The sequence below is a fragment of the Gopherus flavomarginatus genome, chromosome 3, assembly GCF_025201925.1.
Source record: "Gopherus flavomarginatus isolate rGopFla2 chromosome 3, rGopFla2.mat.asm, whole genome shotgun sequence".
Lineage (NCBI taxonomy): Eukaryota > Metazoa > Chordata > Testudines > Testudinidae > Gopherus > Gopherus flavomarginatus.
In genome coordinates, this window is record NC_066619.1 from 103,563,606 (window position 1) to 103,586,100 (window position 22,495).

The 22,495-nt window shown below is 39.8% G+C and overlaps 1 protein-coding gene across 4 annotated transcripts in view; it reads right to left on the reverse strand.

The window, feature by feature from the left end:
* The window catches only part of LOC127046707 (transducin-like enhancer protein 1), a 78,089-nt gene extending 57,335 nt beyond the window's left edge, over positions 1-20,754 (reverse strand). For 2 of the 4 annotated variants that reach the window (XM_050944172.1, XM_050944175.1), the window contains exons 1-4: positions 20,549-20,651; positions 19,500-19,600; positions 17,521-17,584; positions 17,371-17,415 (exon numbers count right to left, since the gene is read on the reverse strand). In XM_050944172.1, the coding sequence (XP_050800129.1) occupies positions 17,371-17,415; positions 17,521-17,584; positions 19,500-19,600; positions 20,549-20,572 (234 nt within the window). In that variant the 5' untranslated portion in view covers positions 20,573-20,651. Of the gene's footprint in view, positions 1-8,075; positions 8,176-17,370; positions 17,416-17,520; positions 17,585-19,499; positions 19,601-20,548 lie in introns of those variants that run through there. The other 2 variants (XM_050944174.1, XM_050944173.1) reach the window with 2 other exon arrangements.
* Positions 20,755-22,495: the final 1,741 nt, after the last annotated feature.

Below are 22,495 nucleotides of genomic sequence, written 5' to 3' on the forward strand. Positions count from 1 at the left end.
ATGATTACTAATAGGCCCCTAATCAGGCCATTGACCTAGTTCGTTACTCTAGGACATCTGCTATGTCTCAAGTACCTAATCTCTATATATATTTAAGGAAAAATCTGGTCTTTATAAGTAGCTCATTAACAAGTAAAGGATTTGTTCAAATCCAACACAAGTTAAAGCCTTTTAAAAGGCAGATTTATTACTCAATTTACCAAGTTGCACAGAATAGTGTTCTACTAAAATGGCATGTGAAGTGAATATTCTTTCATGTGATTTTTATCAGGTGCTGTGTTTAGACAATCCTTTTAGAGAGCAAGATATATTGCTTGCCATGAGGAATTAACAATTTAAAAGCCAAGAAAAAAAGAACACAGCAGTTCAAATAATGGAGAGGATGGAAAAGGTACAGCAGAAAGGATTACTGAAGAGATGCATATGATAGAGGAGAGGGTGCTTGGCAGTTAAGTAGAGGTGGGGAGCATGACAGAAGGGCATGAAGAATGTGACATGGACAAAAGAAGCAGAAAGCAAGGGAGGACTGAGAGCTTAAAGAAATAACAACAAACATGGTGGTGCAAACATTTTTTGCAGGACCTTGAAACTGAAGAAACTGATCTAACAGAGGGGATAGTGAAGATAGATTAGGAGTTTTTGAGACAGCAAGATAGAATCAAAAGTGTACATGAAATACCCAAGAGACAGGTGCAAAACAGGACAGAGACTTGGCAGAGAGATTGATTTGAGAAACATCTATTCAGAAACAATTGAAATAATGGAGCAGATGAAGGAAGGAACAGAACCCTGAAGGCAAACATACAGGGGGCATGGCAAGGATAAGGAATCACTCAAGCAGTGGATAACTTATCAGAACAAGACTACAGAATTGTAAAAACCAAAGGAGAAACAGCAGAGGAGAAAATGATCAGCTTCATTGAAGACAGAAGAGAACAGAGCTTAACCGGCAAATCTCAAATATTTCATTATCAAGGGAAAGGATGTTTTTTACCTTCCTTCTCAGACACAGCACAGCCTAGAGTACAGCATGTGCCTGCTGGGGGACCAGGAATTCCCAAATTCTATTCCCAACTGTCACTGACATTCATCTTTTTTACATACAGAATTTCAGACATTTATTTATACCTCACTACACACCTATTAGTTATATAGTAAGTGTCCTCCAACTTGTAGCATGTCAGTATCAGACTAAGATTAGTAGAACCCAGATTCCCTGACTCCAAGAATTGTACCTAATACCCTCTACATCATCAACATGAGCCTTCTTCATCCCCCCGATAAATCACTAAACCGTACATCTCTGTTTCCCCGTCTATAAAATAAGAGATAGAGTTAACAGAAGAGAACGGTCTGTTGATAGCAAGGATTCTCCATCCATTTACCCGAAGTCAAATTCCAATATTATGGTGAATAGAGGAACTCTTACTCAAAGATCTTAGCTGCAGCTCACAGCTGAAGATTCTGCTGTGAAGTCAACCACTGAACCTCCTCCTCGCCCAACTACCCTAATGATCCTAGGAGCAGATTTTCAGTCCCATTCTGCTCCCTTTGCACCACCCAGGAAGAACAAGAGACGTGGAATCCACCTGCAAGTTCCTTGCGGGGATTCCCTGTATGTAGGGTAGTGCCCAGCAGGTGCAGAACTAGTAGAATTGCCTGAATGCTCCCCTCTCCACAACCCTTGGCAGGGAGGCTGGAGAAGGGGAATACACCGAGCTTAGCACCCTAGGGAACTAAAGCCAATTGATGCAAGTTAAAATAGTTCCAGGGCCCTGTAGCCTGCATCAGAGCTGGAACAGAGAATCAGGGACCAGCAGCCAGCTACTTGATAGCTGTTCCACTGAAAACTGGCACAACCAATAGTATTTCCCTTAACATGATTTATTTTTTTTAAAGGGGTGAGAGGGTGGAAAGGAGGGAGGGAAACTGAATTCCCTTTCCTCAGAGGAGGAAGGAGTGGTTGCTTCTCTGACCTTTCCTTCCCATTCCACAAGATGACAAGTGACCAGAAACAGCTTTTTTATTTAAATAACGGTTGGAGTGGAGATCATTTTATTTGCATTCTTAGTCCAGGGGGCAGAGTCTGCCTGGGGTCTTCAGTGCTAGTGCAATCCAAATAATAATAATAAAAAAGAATAGCATCAGTAATATGGGAAAGCTGTTACACGTTTGTAGCAGTTTTAAAAATAATCAAGCTATTGTTGGCCAGTTTGTGCATTATGTGCATTTTTCTTAAGTTTCACATACACAACTAACACTTATGTAGTTACCAAAACTCACTCTTTGCAGCATGTTCCCCACACACTATCCCCTCTGGAGCTGGAGATCTGCCAGCAATTAGGATGCCAGTAGACTGCTGTGTAATGGGCTTGAATCCCCATGAGAGAGGAGTGGTAATATATAGTTCCTGATCGACTGAATGACCTAATTAAAATTAGGTCATAAGTCCTTTGTTTTCAGGATGGGAGGAGATGAGTTCTAGTTTCAAGCGGAAAGCAGTTCTGGTCAGAAGAGCCTAAGTGAAGATTCTGTGGCCTGTAATCCTTTACTGTAACTGATTAGAGATTTTGCTTTTGGGGGTTAGTTGTGTGTTTTTTAAAGCAAGACTTCTAAAATATTTGGTGTTTCATGGAAGTCTCACATTTGGAGGTGTGGGCCCTTTGTTCATATACAGGGATCAAAGACATTGAATGAAAAATGGTTCAAAGTCAGTAAAGCAAGACAACAGGACCACTGATCACTTTTTAGTTCCAAGTAGTTGTCCATGAAATGTAACATCCTTATGGCATTTTCAGATTTCTTTTCCTTAAAAAACCACTAAATGGGTCAAACAAATGTGAATCTCTTGATATTGGTGGAAAATAATCAGTCTTTTGACCTTACATCACTGAAGTATTTGAGAATTAATTTACATCCAATCTGCATTTCAGAATTTGTGGAACATTAAGATATTTACATAGTTCAGCCAAAGAGGTTACCAGAGATATTTGTGACATGAAAAAACTACATGAAAAATCAATAAAAAGTTATTGGATTTTTTGTTAAATGCACTGCCTCCACTGTTCCTCTTAACTCTTAATTCTTGATAAATGTCACCTTTTACTGTACAGTGAAAGGTCAGTTGTTAAAACATGAGACAAGGTGGGCGAGGTAGTATCTTTTATTGGACCAACTTCTTCCGTTGGTAAGAAAGATGCTTTCGAGATAACACAGAGCTCTTCACGTTGTTAAAAATGGGCACTTACTACTTCAAAGGGGCACTATCAATTTAAAAATCTTGTTTTCATGTTTTGACTCTGGCCCTAATATTGTAAAAATTAACATTTATTACTACAGCTGAAAAAGTAATGTCTAATTTTCAACTTTACTTTGTTCACAGAATCAAACTATGGATAGAGAGCACCATTGCCTATCTCTTGCTAGCATAACAGCAGCACCCAGGCACTGTTCTGGTGATGCACATGCGTACGTGTTTCCTAAGACCCTGTAAAAGTGTTTACTAGAATAACCACAACAGTAAACCTGAAACTGAAGAATCAGCATACGAGCATGTGCACTGAGAAGAAGGGGACTAAAGAGATATTGTTCTTGGTCTCATCCAAAAGTTCCTTCTGAACCTAAACAATGGGGAAGCAAATCCTTTAATATTGTCTGGGTGTGGTTTGGTGGTTTGTTTTGTTTTGTTTGTTTTAAGTTCATACCCCTACAAACCCACCCTTTGTTACTGAAGATCCTAGCAATCATGATTTATAAGTCTTCTGCAAACCCATTAGTGGTCTTTTGAGCCCCCCCTCTTCCCTCAACTCCCATGGACATGCCCCAAATATTAAGTGACGTCGGTATTTTGGTAGGAAAAATGGAACAGTAGGCTGATGACCCCATTTACTGGTCATTTCACCAAAATGCCTGGAAATTGTTTTAGATCAGGGAACTAAGGGATGAATAGTTAATCCAGTTATGTAATATCATGCACAATTTAGCTTGTCTTCGCTGCCTATTGCATCACCTCTGCAACAAGGTTCATGAAAAAGTTGACTCCATAGGTATAGAGTGAAATTCTCAAGGGCTGAAAAATCAAAACAGATTTTAACAGAATATGCCAAGTTTCAAGAGTTTACTAACATAGGAAAAATACAATCACCACCCATCATAGCTTTCACCATCCTCTCAAGCCAACAAAACTTTGTTTTTAAAACGTATCTTCAGGAACATATAAATCTTGGAAAGCTTAAGCTTGAAAGATGAAATTTATGACTAAACCATGTAACAACATATATATTGATGAGAAATAGTCACGTACATCTAGCTACAACACTCACAATTCCTACAATACCCATAGATAATACCACAATATTTAACAGTTACATATATGTTTTTCCACTTTGACAACATTACTGTAACAATGATCTTCCTCTATTCAGATGTGTGTACCTAATTAGTAATTTTCCTTTGCACCTGCCTCTAGGGACCTTTTAAAATACTGAAAGTTAGAAATTTCAGTTCAGAAAAAGACATTCTTCAAGTATCCACCAAAAATCCATCAGCAGCTATTAAAGGGATTATTTAATACCCAAGCTACATCAGTTTCCTCTCTCAAACACTGGAAGCATGACTAGTGACCAAGGAACACTTAACTTTGCTCTGGCTCCTCTGAAGTCTTCCCCAAAGGTTTAAAAAAAAAAAAAGTTGTTTCCATAAACTTAGGCTACCTAGATGTATACAAGTAATGTGTTAGTTCAGTTTCTACATATTCACCTCCACCACATTACCACCTTGTAAAGAATATTAGTTGCTCATTTAGCAATCCAAGAAAGAACATGAGTGTATTCTATGTTCCTATATAATTGTGAAAGTTTCAAATGCAGATCCAGAGAGGACTACAGCCATTTAAATCCATTACTGCAAGAACAAACTCCCATCACAATTCTCCTAGAAAGAAATATGCTTGAAAATCAAAACTCAACTCAATTAAGAGAGTCTGAATGGTTTAGCTAATCATGACTTAAGTCACCAATTTTTGAGGCTTATAAAGTTAGATATTTATATTCAGTCATCTGGTAGTTACTAAAAGTGTTCTTTTAACAGTTACTTGGGGCAGTCTCCAATTTGATGCAATCCTCAGATTGTTTTAACTGATCTATGTATGCCTGAAGACCAACAAGAGCGGGGGGAATCATGCAGAAAGCTACTTGTGCACAGACATGAACACTAATTGTCCATGTTCTCTTTGGTGCACTGGCAAAGCAGACTGCAGAGGCCTGCACTGCATGTGAAAGCTCCTGTATCTGTATGGCAGCTCTTAGCAGAACATCTCAAGTGCCCTTAATTGTTTATGTTCTTAATGCAGAGCCTCTTGAATACATTCATTTTTAATAGCAGGCTTGAGTGTGGGGCCTATCAAAGAATAACAAAGCAACTCCATTCATTGGTTCTTGCTGTTGCAATGATGGTCTTTTGATTTATTTGCAAATGACAAGCTTGTCAGACCCCTGATTCAAGTGCTGCCCTCCTTTTTGAAGCATCATTAAAATTAACATGAAGGAATTCAGCTGCATTTTGCAAAGTGAAGCTGAGCCTGCAGTGTTGTATTCATGTAATTTTTTTGCCTTGGTTCCTTCTAATTAATGACAAATGTTTTGACCCAACTGTTGCTAAGCATAAGTGTTTGTATTTTTAATGTCATTTTGCTCTAGTTGCATTCTTGACATAAATGACAAAAAACGAAGCAGCCATACTTATTCCTAAATAAGACTGTCACACAGATCTTTTTAAGCACTTATGAAAGCAGTGTTTCTACCAATACAACAATATTTACTTATTCCATATTGTAAAAGAATGATTAATACTAATAAAAATTTTCACAAATGTCTGATCCAACAGATGGCTTAGTATTCTAAAATACAACCTGCAAACAACTTCCTTGTTTTTAAAATGTATAATATAGAAACCCATGCTGAAACCAATTTTTTCTTCATGAAGCTGCTAGTTTTTGCTTTGGAAGTGAGAAAGGAAAAAGTGCAATGTAATCTTAAAGGACATCATCCCCATATTAGGCCTTAGTTACACAAGAAAAATACTTTAACAAGTTCTCACCATTACTACCACTAGCTCATCTTTGCTAGTAATGTTGGAAGAAGCCCTAGCACAGAGGGCACACCAGGCATTTTGACATAGTATTACACAAGTCTCCTCTGATTGGGGCAAGTCAACATATAGTATAAGGCACGTGGCCTTTTTACACTAAGGCCCCCAACATTGTTAACATATGGTTAGTTCCTACAGTGTTACCTATGCAATAATTTTATTTATTAAGGGTATTCTACAAGTGTAGATAGGGCTTAAGTGTCCTTAGCAACAAGGATCCATAAAAACACCTCTAGCCCTGTAAGTGATATTTCAGATCTCAGCTAACTTTATCTTAAGTCATATATTTACAATATTTAATAAGACATGTTAAATATTGTGGTTCAATACCATTATCTGTTTTCAAAAGGCACCTCAAAACTTAAAGCCCAAATTGAAAAAAAAAAAATTAGCAGCATAACATGGAGAAGCAGTGTTGTTAGTGCACTTTGTTAAGAGAAGTCTGCCCCCACAGATCTGAAAATAACACTTTGTAGGTCACAAAACTAGATCAAGATATGAAAGCATTCAGTCTGATTCTGGTGTACATTAAGCGTGTGAGAGCAGGATTTTGCATGCCACATTTGTGGCCTTTTAGCCTCCTTATAGTTATTCAGTTTTGTATGCCACATTTCATATCCATTTTAGAATGCTAGATAATGTAGAGAACAGTTTAAGAGGGAGTAACAGGAATAAAAATCCAAATCTCAGTTATCTAGTCGTCTTATAATTTAAAAAGTAAATTCTTTGCCAATGGTGCTAAAGTCTAAAATATAAAAACCTGATATTCAAAAAAACACTTGTCTTGGCTTTAAAATGATCCTGTAGTCTATGGTAAAACAGCAAAGAATCCTGTGGCACCTTATAGACTAAAAGACGTTTTGGAGCATGAGCTTTCGTGGGTGAATACCCACTTCGTCGGATGCTTATGTTAAAACAAAAGCTTGCTACAACTACAGATGTTCCACTCCTTTCCCAGTGACACCTGTGATTCTAACAAGTTTATGTACTGTACGTGAAGTCTCTCCAGACAAAGTGGTGCAGATGGCAGAAAAATAAAGTACATTCTAGTTGGGTTAAATAATAAAGTTATTCACAGAAAGTGTTGGAAGATGACCATTTGAAAGGCTCCCATTGACTTCAATGGGACCAGGACTTGACCCTTAGCGATAAACAGCATGGCTTATCAAGATCATTACTTACCTATGTATTCTTTGTAAACCATAAAATAGCAAAAATAATCTTTTACAGGAATTACTAGATTAAACCCACTTTAGAGTAAGTAGTCATTAAAATATTTAAACTGTTACACCAAAATTCCATATACTGCAGGACAAAAGCAGCTTTAAAAAAGTAAAAATGAAGCAGCATGTGAAATGTAGTCATACAAGTGATAAAATCTAAAAGAAAGCTGGTCCTACTGTATCAAGTCTTTGCCAGTTAGACCAAAGCTAATACAGATTACATTTAGAAATGGCCTTAAAAAAAAATTAGTGACTAATCAAGTTATCCAACTTCATCCTATTAATAAAAAGGCATCCTAGTGTGTAAAAAGGTTGGAACAAGTATCTTAAAGAAAAAAGAAAAAAAAAACACGGAAGGACAAAAATTATAGACTGTCAATTCAAGCTTACAACAGCATTAGAAACTAAATTTAAGTACTCTGCCTTCATTTGCACTTCTCCACATGGAAGGCCAAACACAGCACTGAACAACTTCTGCATGAAGGAAAGTACGTCCAGCCATTTATACTGTGTAACACTAATCCACCAGGGAATAGAGGTCAATGTTGCACTCTTGGTCATTACTGAATCATTTGAGATGATCTGTGGAGAGGATGAGATGAAAATCGAAGCATGTGAGAATGTTGCAAATGGCTTGACCTCAGACCAATTTTCATCTCCATCTGTCTAACAGAGGTGGATAAAAGCTCTCTTTATGCGACTCACTTGACTGTTTTAAATCCATGCTGCAAGCCAGGAATCAGTTAAATGTTGCATTAATAAAAAAAAATCCTTTCACACATCACAATTCTGTTTACAAATTTTATTCTTTATCAGTCCAAGTTTAGAGGTATGTATTTTCTCATATTCTTACAGCATTGCTGAGAAAAGCAACACAGAACAGTAGTGATTTTCAAAAAAATCAAGATCCTCAAAAACAAAAAGGGGGTTCATAACTCAGTCTCCCCCAACCACAGAGAGGCGCTTCTAAACTTCTTAGTCTCTACTATGCCTGCTAAAAAATTGTTATATAAAGACATTAAAAAATGTTAGTTGCAAATAATTGGGTTGGGTTTTGGTTTCTTTTTTTTTTTTTTTAATATAAACAACCTGAAAACTAAAATCATTTGAAGCTTTTTAGTATTTTAAGTCTAACATTCTATGAACTCTCCTGTTCATAAGCGTTACTGAATCCAGGTTGAGTATTGAGATAAGCATATATTATTAATAACCATTTATTTACAACTAATACAGTCCCTTGTTTTGGCAATGACTGCAAAAAGAAAAAAACATGAAGACAACATGCCATTTAAAAGCTGAGGCCCCCACAGTACATCAATGTCAAACAACAGTGCGTCAAGCTAAGATTCAATTCAGGTAAGTGCCACTGCCAAATTTTCTTGTTCCCAGACGTGCTTTAAGATTATTTTATTGCTTAAAATTTAATTTGTTCCAACTCACGTCTCCATGACAACGTTGGCTAACCCTGCAAATCATTTGGGTAATTGGATATCTTATCTTTCTATTGCTCTCAAATCGAATGATTCTGCTAGAATTGTAACAGCCAATCAAATTTACAGGCCTCCTGAGTAATAGACTCAGAAAAGTAGCCAAATTCATCTGCTCTTTACAGCCATATTAGCCAGTATACGACAAACTGCAGAAGTCGGCTTTTAAACTATATTTTAAAATTATAAACACTGTCATTACTAATATTCTCACCAACAGGAGGGGTGAGGTTCTTTACTCTATGAAAGGAAAACTAAGCAGCAATGGGTACTCATTTCAAATAAAGGGAACAATTCCTGTATTTGGGGCAAAAGCCAACAGTTTAACATGACAGCTAGTAAATGCATATCTCCCTCTGCCCCACGTTTGTATTTGTACTCACTTAAAATCACAAGGTAAGGCAGCCAAAATATTATGAGTGTAAACCCCAGGAGATGACATCCTCACATTTCTTTTAAATGTTTCCCCATTGAAAATGTAGGGTGCATGTAGTTTGTTTGGGAAATAAAAATATCAGGATTTCTATTAAAGTCTCAATGCATACTATGTACATTTCACAATGCGGAAAATTTACATTTTTGATTCCAGACTCTAGGCTACATTTTTCTGAAGCCTCTCAGATGTCAGTTTAAGCTATAGAAAGGCCAAAATATTCCAACATAAGTATATGATACACAAGTCAACTGTTACATTTATCAGATGTGGGTTTGGACTTCACTCAACTTTAAAGTAGAGTCACTGGATACATTTCAGTTTTCCAATTCCAATTTTCTCCGTAACAGCACAGTGAGCTGCTCTGCAGCAGCTATTGACCAAGCATTGTAAACAACTGCCCATCCCACTTTCCGCTGTAAATGCTGTTGAACCCAGGCCAACTGGCAAGAATAAGGAACACTTTAGCATCTTGACAACAGCCTTTCACACATCTTTAGTATGTCAGGCCTCTTTTTAAATTAGGCTTAACAGAAGGACACTTTTATCACATCTGCCTGCTAATCCAAATTTTCATCATGTTTCACTTCACGAATTCTGACTTAACACTCAGCACTTACGCACATTCACAGAGGCCCATAACTAGCCTTTCACTTCCACTGTTTTGTTTCAATATCTAGCCTCGAATACACAATGAAACTGTCTTAGGCCTCATAATTGAATAAATGTAAAACTAAGCTTTACCTCTGGTCAACTGTTTACACCCAATTCTCTTCTTGAAGCCCCAATTCCACCCAGTTGTCACTGTCCCCTCCTAGGAACAAGAGCATCTCCAAAGCCATCCAACGTAAAGCATGAAGAATATCAACCACATAAACGGTCGTCCCAGGACAAAGGGATACAATATCTCCTTCAGGTAGATGCTGGTGCTGCAGGCAGAATCTCTACTTTCTATGCAGCATCTGATTCCCATTGATGCTGGGCCTCTACATTAAGACTCTTCCTTTACAGGAATAAAAAGGACCAAGAACTGGCATTTTACTCCCATCTAACTTCTCCCCCTTGGACATCTTGTAACTATTTTAAATCTTATCCATGTTTATATCGATTGCTGCCAGTTCTAAATATCCTGTCACCTTTAGTAACTCTTTCATATCTACCCTATGCTTATCATAGGATGGGTAGGGACCTCGAGAGGTCATCCAGTCCAGCCTCCTGCACTCATGGCAGGATTAAGTATTATCTAGACCATCCCTGACAGGTGTTTGTCTTAACAAGTAGACTTGGCCTTTTATACATAGTCATACCCACACATGTACCAATGTGCAAGAATGCCCTTTGAAGCTTCTATCATATAGAACTTTCCTATATCAGGAAGTAGCCATAAAAAACCCAGAAGCGTTGCACAGCTGGAGAAGCCCCAGGGTTTTTCAAGTTAGATAGTGAACTCTTTAGGCCAATATGCACTTTTATAGTACCTAGAACAATAGGTTTTGGATCTTGATCGAGGCCCTTTGGGTGCTACCAAAATCTAAATAAAAGATTAGAATGTTGGTGCAATTTGGACTTCAGTGGAATGACTCAGACACAAAGTCATCAGATTTGAGGATCAAGAGAAGGAGCTGCTTGGAGTTAGTGTAACATGGAAAAATGCACATTTCATACCACAGAAACTGGCATAGCCATCCCCTAGTACATCAAAGTATAAAAATAATACATAGGAAGTCTTCACTGAAAGGTATAATAATTATGCAACTTTTAAACATTTACACATCAGAATGACACTATATTAACAAGTGGTGTTGCAAATTTAAATGACCAATTAAATTTAAAGAAATAAAGATTTTAGGGCATTATTAACAGTTCCAAGAAAGAAGTTAAGGCCAATGTAAACATTTCACCTGTTCCTTTAACAAGAGTTAAACTGAAAGAGATTTAGCATTGATTTTGAAGCTATTAAAATCCACTGGACATGCTTCTACACTGATACCAATAGGTCATGTACGTGAATGTTGTTGTAAGCTACTGCAGACATAAGACTCCACGAGCAAGAACGGCAGTGCTGAAAACAGTTTACTACATGGTGAGTACCTGAAGTCTTCGATAATCTATTTTACAGAGCTACCTGACCTAACTTGTTTCCATCATTTCTTTTAATTAAGCTAAAAATAAAATCTTAACTGGATCTACTACAGGGCAGAGTACAACGATTGGGTTTATCAGAAGATAAGCACTTCTAAAACAATTTTAGAACTAGGCAGACTTAAGCAGATTGTGTAAAACCCAAAGCTTCAGTTATAGATGCCCTTTCCTTATCTTGACCTCACAATAGCTGTTTTCCCCCCATCTCATGTGCTTAATACCTGATCAAGATGCACCTAAACAAACAGACCCATTCTGCTCCCCTTCTCCTAAACTGAAAGCTACCTTTTTGTTTTCACTCACTAATCCATAGAAGCTTTTCAAATGGCACAAATAGAGGCAGCAGCATTTTGTTCTCTAAATCAATTTTCTCCTCAGCCATCAACTAGATGTTCCGGCACAGAGAAAGAACAGTCCTTCCCTTCTAATTCAAAAATCCATACTTGCATTGCCCTTGCAAACTGCTAAACAAGCAGTATCGGCAATTCACTTGTGTTCTGTAATATATTTACTGCAAATCCCAATGGCTTGCCTCCTAATGCAGTTTTCTTTTGTGTCTATTCTTGTCAATACACTGACTGGTCACCTTACTTTGACCGACTGTTTATCCAAAACATCAAAAAGCTGCAAGAGGAACAAAAACATCAGTTGGGAAGAAACTTAGTTTGCTGCCCACTATCTTTAGCAGCTTAATTACTACTTTGCCAAAGATGTTTTGTTTTGAAACACCTACCAGAAAAGTACAGGCCACATTCCAGGATATAACACAGGCATATTCCTCATGGGAATTTTGTTTTACAATTTAGTTATTAACACCAGTTGACTTAAGTTTGCAAGGAAACTGATGACTCAAAATACTGCTTCCAAATGCACTGCTGATAAGGGAGACAAGCACCATGGAAAGCTTGCCACCATCATATTGTTAACTCCGTTATTCCAATTCCCCCAGGTTGTGCCTGTGTTGTCTATAGGGTGACCAGATGTCAAAACTGAAATCCCTAACATCGGTCGGGACGTGGGACAAACAACCAAATATTGGGACAGTCCCGATAAAATCGGGACGTCTGGTCACCCTAGGTGTCTATTTAAACCATAACCTCTCTGAGACAGGGACCATCTGTTTGTTCTGTATTTGTACAATGCTAAGTGCCATGGGGCCTGGTCCACAGTTCCTTGGTGCTAAAATATAAATAATAATAATAAAGTACCCATTCATTTAACTTGTGTTTAAATTTGGCCCAACTGCTGAGACTAGTTAAAAGGATTGCAGTAATGGTGTCTGACAAAGTGGCAAGCTATCTACTTAGAAATGGATGAAGACTACTAGCTCATTTAGCATAGTCCACTGAATAAATGACAGATAGTAGTAACTACATCATTGACTTGGGCAAGCCAATGATCAAGAGGTGAAATGTTCTGTCTCATTACCAATCCTCTCAGCTTTCTAGTACCCAGAGCTCAGATTGAATGTAGCCATCTCACTTTATACCCATTTAGAAATGCTGATGGTTCTTTTATATATTAATCACACTTGTAAAGTAAATATGACATTTTGAGAGGAGAAGAAAGTCATTATGATCCTATCTTTATGTTTCCTTTAAGACACAGATTCTATGTATATTAAGTTTCCAAAAGTTAACAAAGCCACTTAATGTTGTCATTACATAGCATCAAAATCTTTAGGAAAAATTCATAAAATTGACTCCAATAATTAAAATGCAATTAAGAAAAAAGGCAAAAAATTAATTTATCTTTAAATCCCTTTCAACAATACCACCATCCTATTAAAGAGCTGCAGAGAGCCAAGTAAGCCTCTTAATTCCCCACTATTTAACCAGCTCCTGGAGATAGTGATAGTAAAAGACTTGGGTCCTGAATATTGCTTAAAGTGATTTCACATGACAGACTTAACTAAGAGGACATTTAACTCTTGTACTACTGGTTAACATATATGCAGTTAAGGGTTTTATTATTCTGCAAGAAAGGCAATAAGCCAAAGAAAGTGGAAAGACATTTGCCTGAAGGCAGGCGAAAGATCATAACTATCCACCCAAAGATTCAGAGACCCACCTGTCAATTTTAGGACAGCAGAAAGTCACCACACACTGTAGTAGTTTATATAATTTTGTCAGTGGGTTCAACAGTGATGGCTCTCTCTTTGGCTGCCTGCCACTGAACAAAAGCTAATCTTACACCTAAACAATTTGGACATTAAACACACTGGAAGCTTTATCTCCTGACTTATTCCAGAAGATGACAGACATTGCTGATGAAAATAAAGAGACATTGCTCTAATACCCGATGACAGCAGCCCTTCGAGTATAATATGGCTATTAACACCCGACAGACAGTATGCCTCGGCGCCAGCAGCTGCAGTGCACTCATTGCTGGCCATGGAAGTCACAGCAGGAAAGGACTGAGAACGAAAAGTTAGTATTTAAAAACCTATAAAATGCTCCCCAGTCATTAGAATGAGTATAAAATCTACATGCAAGTCAATATATCCTGAACATCATCTCCTCTACTACACACATCCAAACACTAGTTGAGAACAATTCTATAGTTTTTTTTTGTTTTGGTTTATTAAGTTTTGTTTTGTATTTCTTTGTTTCCATTTATTTTAATGTGGATACCTGTAAAACAGCATAAAAACCTATATTAAACAATATAACAAGTCTGATTTAAGTCTACCAAAGCTAGTCCATGACAAAAACAAGAAAGGAAGCTACAAACTGAACAGTGATGATAAATATATTTAAACAGACACTTTGCTCACTAAGCACTGTCCATGCTCCAGAGTTAAAATAAGGCAGAAGTACGAAGTAGGAGAGGCATATGTAATTAAAAACTACTGTAATACATATGCACAAGGGGCAGAGTTAAGGCTGTCGAGGCAACCTTAACTTTGCCATTTCCTGACCTGAGTGCATCACTTTCTAAAAGAATGCTTAAGTTAATGCAGTACATTTTAGAATGGCATATTTACTTTTGTAAAGGGCTGTTTATAACAAATTGTCTGGAATAAATTCACAAAGGCTTGAATGTTGTTATAAAAACTCTTGAATTAAAGGCCACGTCCAGACTAGGAATTAAAATCGATTTTAGATACGCAACTTCAGCTACGGGAATAACGTAGCTGAAGTCGAATTTCTAAAATCGAGATACTCACCAGTCTGGACGGGGCGCCATCGATGTCCGCGGCTCTCCGCGTCGATTCCGGAACTCCGTTCGGATTGATGGAGTTCCGGAATCGATGTAAGCGCGCTCGGGGATCGATACACCGCGTCCAGACTAGACGCGATATATCGATCCCCGAGCAATCGATTTTAACCCGCCGATGCCGCGGGTTAGTCTGGACGAGGGCAAAGGATAATGGAACTGTTGACACAACATTAACACATAATATCCGTGCAACAAACCAGCTTTTACATGAGAAGGCAAGCTATCATTACATCACTTTTTATTTGGGTGACACATTTATTTTAACACTGGTGCAGCACTTCATTGTGTGAAGAGCCACTGAAGTTGTATAAAAAAATAAAAATTCATCAGACCAACAACTCTGAAGGGCTTCACACAAAGCAAGGGTAACATCTACACAGGAGACAGGCCTTCAGAACATTAAAGCTTGTTCAGTGGAAAGTTTCCCCATCACTGCATTTTTCTATAACAAAGATGTTGTCAGAAATGACAATTTCTTGTGTCCCCTGATGATGCCTTGCTAGCATTTGGTTATAAGCCATAAAGCAGGAATAATTTCAGCCTGTCAGGAGTCTAGCTAATGCCCAGTTTCCCCCTAGAGAGAATTCCTGTCAAACGTAATGAGAGCTCCAAAGGCCCTCTCTACAACATAATGAGCACTTAGGCCATGCTGGTGATCAGCCAGCAAAAAGCATCAATTTGAGGCTGGCTACACCCTAGGGACCAGACGTCACCAGTTTTAATAAGAATTATGATTATTATCTACCAAATGCCTTCACAGTATTTGAAATTTAGAAGGATGTTTTTTCAATTTAAGACAACTTATACTGAATTGTAACAGTGCTATTTTGCACCTCTGTAGTTTAGGTCTGAATTTGAGGTTTTAAAGATTCTGCACTCAAGTGAAAGATGTTATATGGATGACATGAGAACCCACTAACACTAAAGCCGCTTATTTTCTTGTCAGCTTTCATTTTTTGGATCGTCACGCACTTCCCCAGAAGTTTATCTTTTCATCCCTTAGATTATGATTAAACAAAACACAGACATTAAAAATCACAATATTAGGCAACACAAAACACACTGCCTTTTCCAGCTAGACTGTCACAGGTTATAATACATTCTCTCATTTATTTTAAAAGTTTCTACACTATGTCACCACAGCAAACAAACATTACACACCATTTATATATAAACATTAAAGCCTGACAATACAAATATGAGCTCTGAGGTTCCTTGACTCTGTGGACTTAACTTTAGAGTAACATCAAAAGTTAACATTTTTAGTGCATTTATACACTAAATGCATGTTCTCATCAACTGTTCCATTATTTTAAGCCCATCTACAGGACAGTTACATAAACTTATAATAGGATCAAAAGTTCTTGTAATACTTATACCAGAAGAGGTTTGCATTTAGATATTAAATTTTATCATAACTTTGTCACCATTAAGTTATTTGAAGAAAAGAGTTTTTTCCACTGAACCCAAAACAGTTGCCTGAAGTAAAAGCTGACAATGTTGCAAAAGAAAAAAAAAGAAAAAATCAGCTCTATATCTAATCTGAGTCTCACAAATGGTAGCCCAAATCTTCTCCCTACAAAATTTTCTGTTACCTCAAAACAAAAGTTGTCATATTTCTGTATTAGTCAATACTTCGAATTTAAACAAATGCATCTCCAACGGAGCATGTAAAGCTACACATCTAACTCTACATTACCAAATTTGATATTTTCCAGGGCATGATAAATTTTATGAAAAAAATATCGAAGAGTTCAGAGTTACAAAAACAGAATTCAGCTCTGAAATATACTTCCTTAATGAAAGTCTTTGAATACACTGAAGATCTGAAACCTGAACTAATCAATTTCTTTACTGTGCCCTAGCCGGTCAGCCGTGCTCTTTAATTTAATGAAACAAGAGTTTTAGATGAAATAGCACATATACATCAAGAAAGAATTGTATTGTTGCACTTTGAAATGTGTCCAACTGTGCAACTTCATCTAATGATAATTTTTTTAAGAGGCCATCGATTTCTGAAAGACTTATTGTACCAGCATCTTGATGAAAAAGTGAATGTCAGCATATCTACAGAATACTTACACCCTGCCATTAATGCTTTCTTTGGCAGACAATGAATACTCAATTGAGGGTCCTCCAGGCTGAGCAATCATTTAGCTTTTCTTCTCTTATGAGGTCCTTAGTGCCTTGTTCCAGTTCAATACCTCTTTTTTATTCACCATTATAGTGCCCATAAGTGTGAATTTTATGGGAACTTGCAAACTCGGTCATAAGAATTTTCCAAGTCACTAATCTTCTCATATTTTGAAATTGCTAGGTTTTCAGCAACTATCAACATATGCTGCAGATGCACAAGAGACTGATTAGACAAATCTAGGGCTGTACTAACTAGGAATTTCCTCAAAGAAATCTCTTTCCTTATAAACTATTTAACTCAAGTGTCTTTGTTTAGAGGCAAGCCATTTCCTATATATTTATCGACATCTTTCAGAACCAGCACCAACACAACCATTCTGTTCTGCAGACCTTATTTGTCCTATCATTTTATATTAGGCAGGTGAACAATGTTTACTAGTCACAACTATGAATCAATCCACTCTTTCTGACATACTGCACTAATTCAAATATAAATCCAAAAGCTGCGTTTTAGTACCCTAAACACATTATAAAGTTGGACTATAAATTTAGTAGTTATGAACTTACATGAACATCTTACCTGTTTATGCATTTCAATGTTTAATCCATAGGACATTTCATAATACTGCAAATAAAGGAAAGTACAATTTAAAACCAGCATACAATAGTAAAGTATTAAAAGATATTTGCTGTAATAAACAAAAGGGAAAAACAAATATTTTATACTTACCATCACATAGTGCCTCTGCATTTCTGTCTTTTCACTTGCCAGTTTCTCACATTCCAATTTAAGGCTACAAAAATAAAACAGACACTTTAATGTAAATGTTATGACACTTGTTTTGACATCTACCTGCCCTATTTGCTCTTTGATAGCTTATTAGTCTTTCCCCTTCAATATAAAATAACAAACTTTAGCCTGGTATCATAACAGAAAAACAGGATATGAATATAAAGAGTACACAGCATCCATTAAAATCAGATCTGACTCATTTTAAATACATACTAAATAAGGCTTTAATACAAAAACTATGCTTAGAGTGATTACCAAAAATTGCCACAACCCCCAGACTATGGTACTGCCTGAATTACTACAGTTTAAATGTGAAGTAAAAAGATCTTTCTAGGTGACTAGGAATTAGTGTACTGGAGTTCAAAAGCATAACCACAGCAGAAGACTCACCTGCCTTTCAGTTCTAAACCTTTACTCCAAAAAGTCTCCTGAGTTTGTACTTCGCTATCTAGCCAAAGTCTTGAAGATGTATAGCCTCTGAGCATTATTTAAAATTTGATATACCTTTTCTTTTTATATACTTTTGAGAACAAAAATAAAGTGAAGCAGCTGTAGTTTCAAATAACCTATACCCTTACTACGCCAATATCTCCAATTAAAATAAAATATTAAATATCATTTCTTTGTAATGTGGACTGGCAACTGACTTTTTTTAATTAAAGAAAATAGTAAGCAATCAAAGTGGCTGGTGTGCATGCTCACCTTTTTTATATGTAACAGTATACAGTTTAAGTTCTCCAATTTTTAAATATAAGACCTATAAAAAATAGGCCCCAGAGGCCTTGATAAGTTGGGTTTTATCTGTATAGCTAAACACTATATACGTCATAATCATGAAGGCCGAATCCAAACTTCAAAAAGAAGAAAATTTGTATACAGAGCCTTCTATTCATCTCTGCTCAGCCATAGGATACAGCTACACATCAAGGGACATATTCCCTGTTAATGCCAAAAGTATTGTCTATGTAATGATGGGAAAATACACCCTTGATATCTGCAGAGACCTCAGCAATAAGCACAAGAACTAGCAACACAGTTGCCAGCTTCAAGGATGGCATAGCAACCCTAACCCAAATCTACCAAAGCAATGAAATTCACTTATCTGTGGTAGCACACTAAAATACTTGTATGCTTTTTAAAAAATCTTTATTTGCTCTTTAATTACTGCTTATTTTCATGTTTATATTTTTGCATTAACATTGTAAACAAAAAAGTGCAGACATACACTACATGAGAACTAACTATAACATTTTCTGCTAGGGTGTTAGGGTAGGTAGTCTCTCAGAATACTTTGCACTTATGAGGGTTTTTCACTTAAGGATCCTACCAAAGAGTTAAATTTCACACTCCCATCCTGAATATTTTACAGATGGTCACAAACAGAACATTAAGTGACCAAGCTGGGCTCAGAACTTACTGGTCCCAAACTCTGTCACTCTCATTTTCACCACTAGACTCCACTGCTTCCTACTGAACTTCTAACTCTTATTAAAAGCTTATTTCAACAGTGCCTTGGTACTGGAATGCAGGAACATGAGGACAAAAGCACCCATTGACCTGCTGTTCTGAACACAGCCAGTTACAAAATTCCCCAAGAGCAAATATTGACAGTTATTGTGAAGCTCTAAAAACACACAGAAAAAAAGTTCATCTGAACAGCAGCAAAACAGGCTGTGAAAACAATGGCAAGGAAAGAAAAGGAGTGAATGACAGGGTTTAAGGGTGACTCCCCACGCCACCATCTGGACGCTGATATAAAACACAGCTTCTCCCACCAGCGAAAGTGGAGACAAGAAAAAAGAAACACACCCCACTGAACAACACGCTGTGCACCAGCTTGGATCCTCAAATGCAGTATATGCCTGAGGCCTATGGTACAGAAAGAATTGATTATGAACAAAGCATGCTGCACCCACCTGTGATACTGAGCTTGGAGGAACTGAAACTCCTCTTTGATCCGATCCAGAGACTCTGGAATAGTGAATTTAAAAGGCTGACCTGCAGCCTGGTGCGGTGTCTAGAAAGGCCAGCAGAGGAAAGAGCAGGCACAAGGAAAAATGTTTAAATAAAAAACAATTAGCAAGGCCATACGACATGCATGAAAGATAAGCTACTTATTCCACTGTCTGCACAGCTAATTTCTTAGAGACCGTTCCCCAGCAACATGCCACCCTACACTCCAATAGCAATGGGTCCCACGCTCATGAACATCGCACCCCAGGAAAGAGAGGAAGCTTAATTCCAGCACAGGGTACAATAGGAGACCGCTAAAGAAAGGGGGAAGAGCCTTGGGGACCCAACTCAACTCCCCCATCCCCGTCACTATTACCCACCACCCCTCTCAATCAATCAGTAAGTAAGGTGGTTTTCACTCCACCCTGTGATTTAACTGCACAGAGATGGGCAGCAGGATCCCCCCCCTCCTCTTTACACTTGTCACCACTATCCCAGGAAAACTAGTCGGTGCTAACTCCTCCCTGCGGTAAAATCACATGCGGGGGTGGGGAGGGTCGCACACATCCTGTCTCTGCTCGAGCCAATTTATTTGGCTGCAACTAAAGAAGGGGGAAGGAGCGAACCTGGCGGCGAGGCGAAGGAGCGTCCCGGCCCCGCCATTGTCATTTATATGCAAATAAGTTACACATTAAAACAAAGGGGCGAGAAGGAGCCCCTCCCCCAGTACCCTCCATACACAGGCAGGGTCTGTGTTCCGGGAAAGGGACACGCGGGGAGCCCCCCCGCCCGGTGGGGGCAGGAAAACCAAGAAGTTGCCCCGTGCCCTGGTGAAGGTCTGTCGCTCTTGGGGCAGGAAGCCCTGGGGCCCGCAGGACAGCGAGGGCTGAAGAGTGAAGCCCTCCAGACAGCTGGGCAGGGGCCACTCACTCACCCAGGGCAAAGGGCAGCGGGGATCGCCTCTGCCATGGGGTTCCTGCAGGGAGGGTAGCCCGGCCCGGGGGTTACTTACAGGATGCCGGCTCTGGGGGAACATGGCTCTGGCCGCCGCTTTGCTCCTTTGCAGCTCAATTCTCGACTCAGTCGCCAACTTTAGATCCCGAGCCCCGAGCAGCCCCCGCTGCTCAGCGGCCCGGCCGCGACATCCTCCTCCCGCCGCCTTCTCCTTTGTTGTTGGGCTGGGGGCTCGGCCAGCAACGCGCCCCCGCCGCTTTCGGAAGAGTCACGGGCAGGTGTCGGCTCCTTGGGCGCGTCGGCCCCAGCCGGTCCCCAGGCCACGCGGCTCCGCGGGACGGGGGCGGTGCAAGGCGGGGGGTGGCCGCTCCCCTCGCTGCCCGACCTCCTCCTCCTTCTCTGGCCGCTGCTTCTGTCTGCAGAGTAAATAATCCCCTTTCGCAGGCTCGTAACTTGTGCAATTGTAAGACCGGAAACTCCGAGCGCAGGCGACTCCTCTCCCCACAGCTCCTGCCCGCAGGGGAAATCCAGGCCGGGGCGCGGACGGGCTGGCACCGGCGGGACACTCAGCAGATGGGGGCGCAAGAGAAAGTCTCCGGCGAGCGCCGCGCTGCTCCCGGGCGTTGGCGAAGGGGCCGGTCGCAAAGTAGCGGGGGCCGGCTGCAGCGGCACATGCACCACGGGAAGGGGAACCACGAACCGCGGAGATCCCCTCGGGCCGTTGCAAGGAGAAGCACCAACACCCACCCCTAGTCCCAGGCCAGCCACCCCCCAGGCGGGACTAATCAAAGGGAAGTTCCTCCGCGCACCAGCGCCACTACAGCCTCCTCCGGCCGGCCGAGCATCGGGGAGCAGCGACTCCCATCAGCGCTCCGCAAGCGCCGCGCGCAGCAGCATCCTGGGCTCCCCTGGGCCGGCGCCCCGCTCACGGCCGGGACAAAGTTCTTTCCAGCACCCCGAGGTGACACATCCAGATAATGGCGATCGGGAAAAAAAACCAGCCCCCCAATTACAGCTGCCCCTCCATGGATAATAGTGCGCAGTATGCAAACTTCGCGAGGTATGGGCCGGGGAGCGCAGCGCCACGGCACTAGCAGCCTCTCAATATACAGGACACAATGTATCCGCCCGCGCTGGTTACATTAACACGCGGTTTCACACTCCTCTAGCTAACCAGCCACCCGGCCCCGCCCACTCGAGGGGAGGAGGGGATCCCTGGCCAATCGCCTGCTCTTGCACCAACGTGGGGTGCTGATGTACTCCTCTCGACTGTCCAATGGGACAAGCCTCTGGTCCCTCCAGCTCTCCTGGCGGAGCTGCAGGACTCTTCCGAGTGGACCAATAGGAGGCCGTGGAACGCTCAGAGAGGCAGGGAGAACGGGAAGGTCGGTGGGAAGGAGAGGGGAGAGGCTGAACTGTCAATCAAAGTAACGTGGGCGGGGGGGCAGAGAAAAAGGAGGAGGAGGGAAAGGGAATGAAGGGAGGCGTGTATTGCTGGGATCTGGTTTATTCCTCCATTTTGCCCTCCCCCCTTTCTCTAGTCTCAATCTGTGAAAGTAACACGAGGAGATAAATACTGCATCCTACCATAGAGCAGGACAAGCTGCAGTTAGAGCCAGACATACAGTGCCCTGGTTAAACACACTGGCTGGGGGGATGGAGTGTTATGCTCCAGGCTTTGAGCTTGGTGTGCACATATCTATCTATATTACATTTTTCTTAGAATAATTCACCTCTGGGACCAGACCCAGCATGAAAACCTGTAGCCCAAAAGAGAATTTTTCAGAAAACTATGAACATGACAAAATGGGATTTGTAGGGAAAGACGATTTACCCATAACATCTACTAGTGGCCCACTATTTTAATGTAGTATGTATGTACAGACTCCAATTTTATTTAAAGAATATAAATTACACACACCCTCTTTATGTTGTTATAATACAGATATATAGCCCATCCAAAACAATATCCAAATCACATCAAATAAAAATCAGGTCACATTCT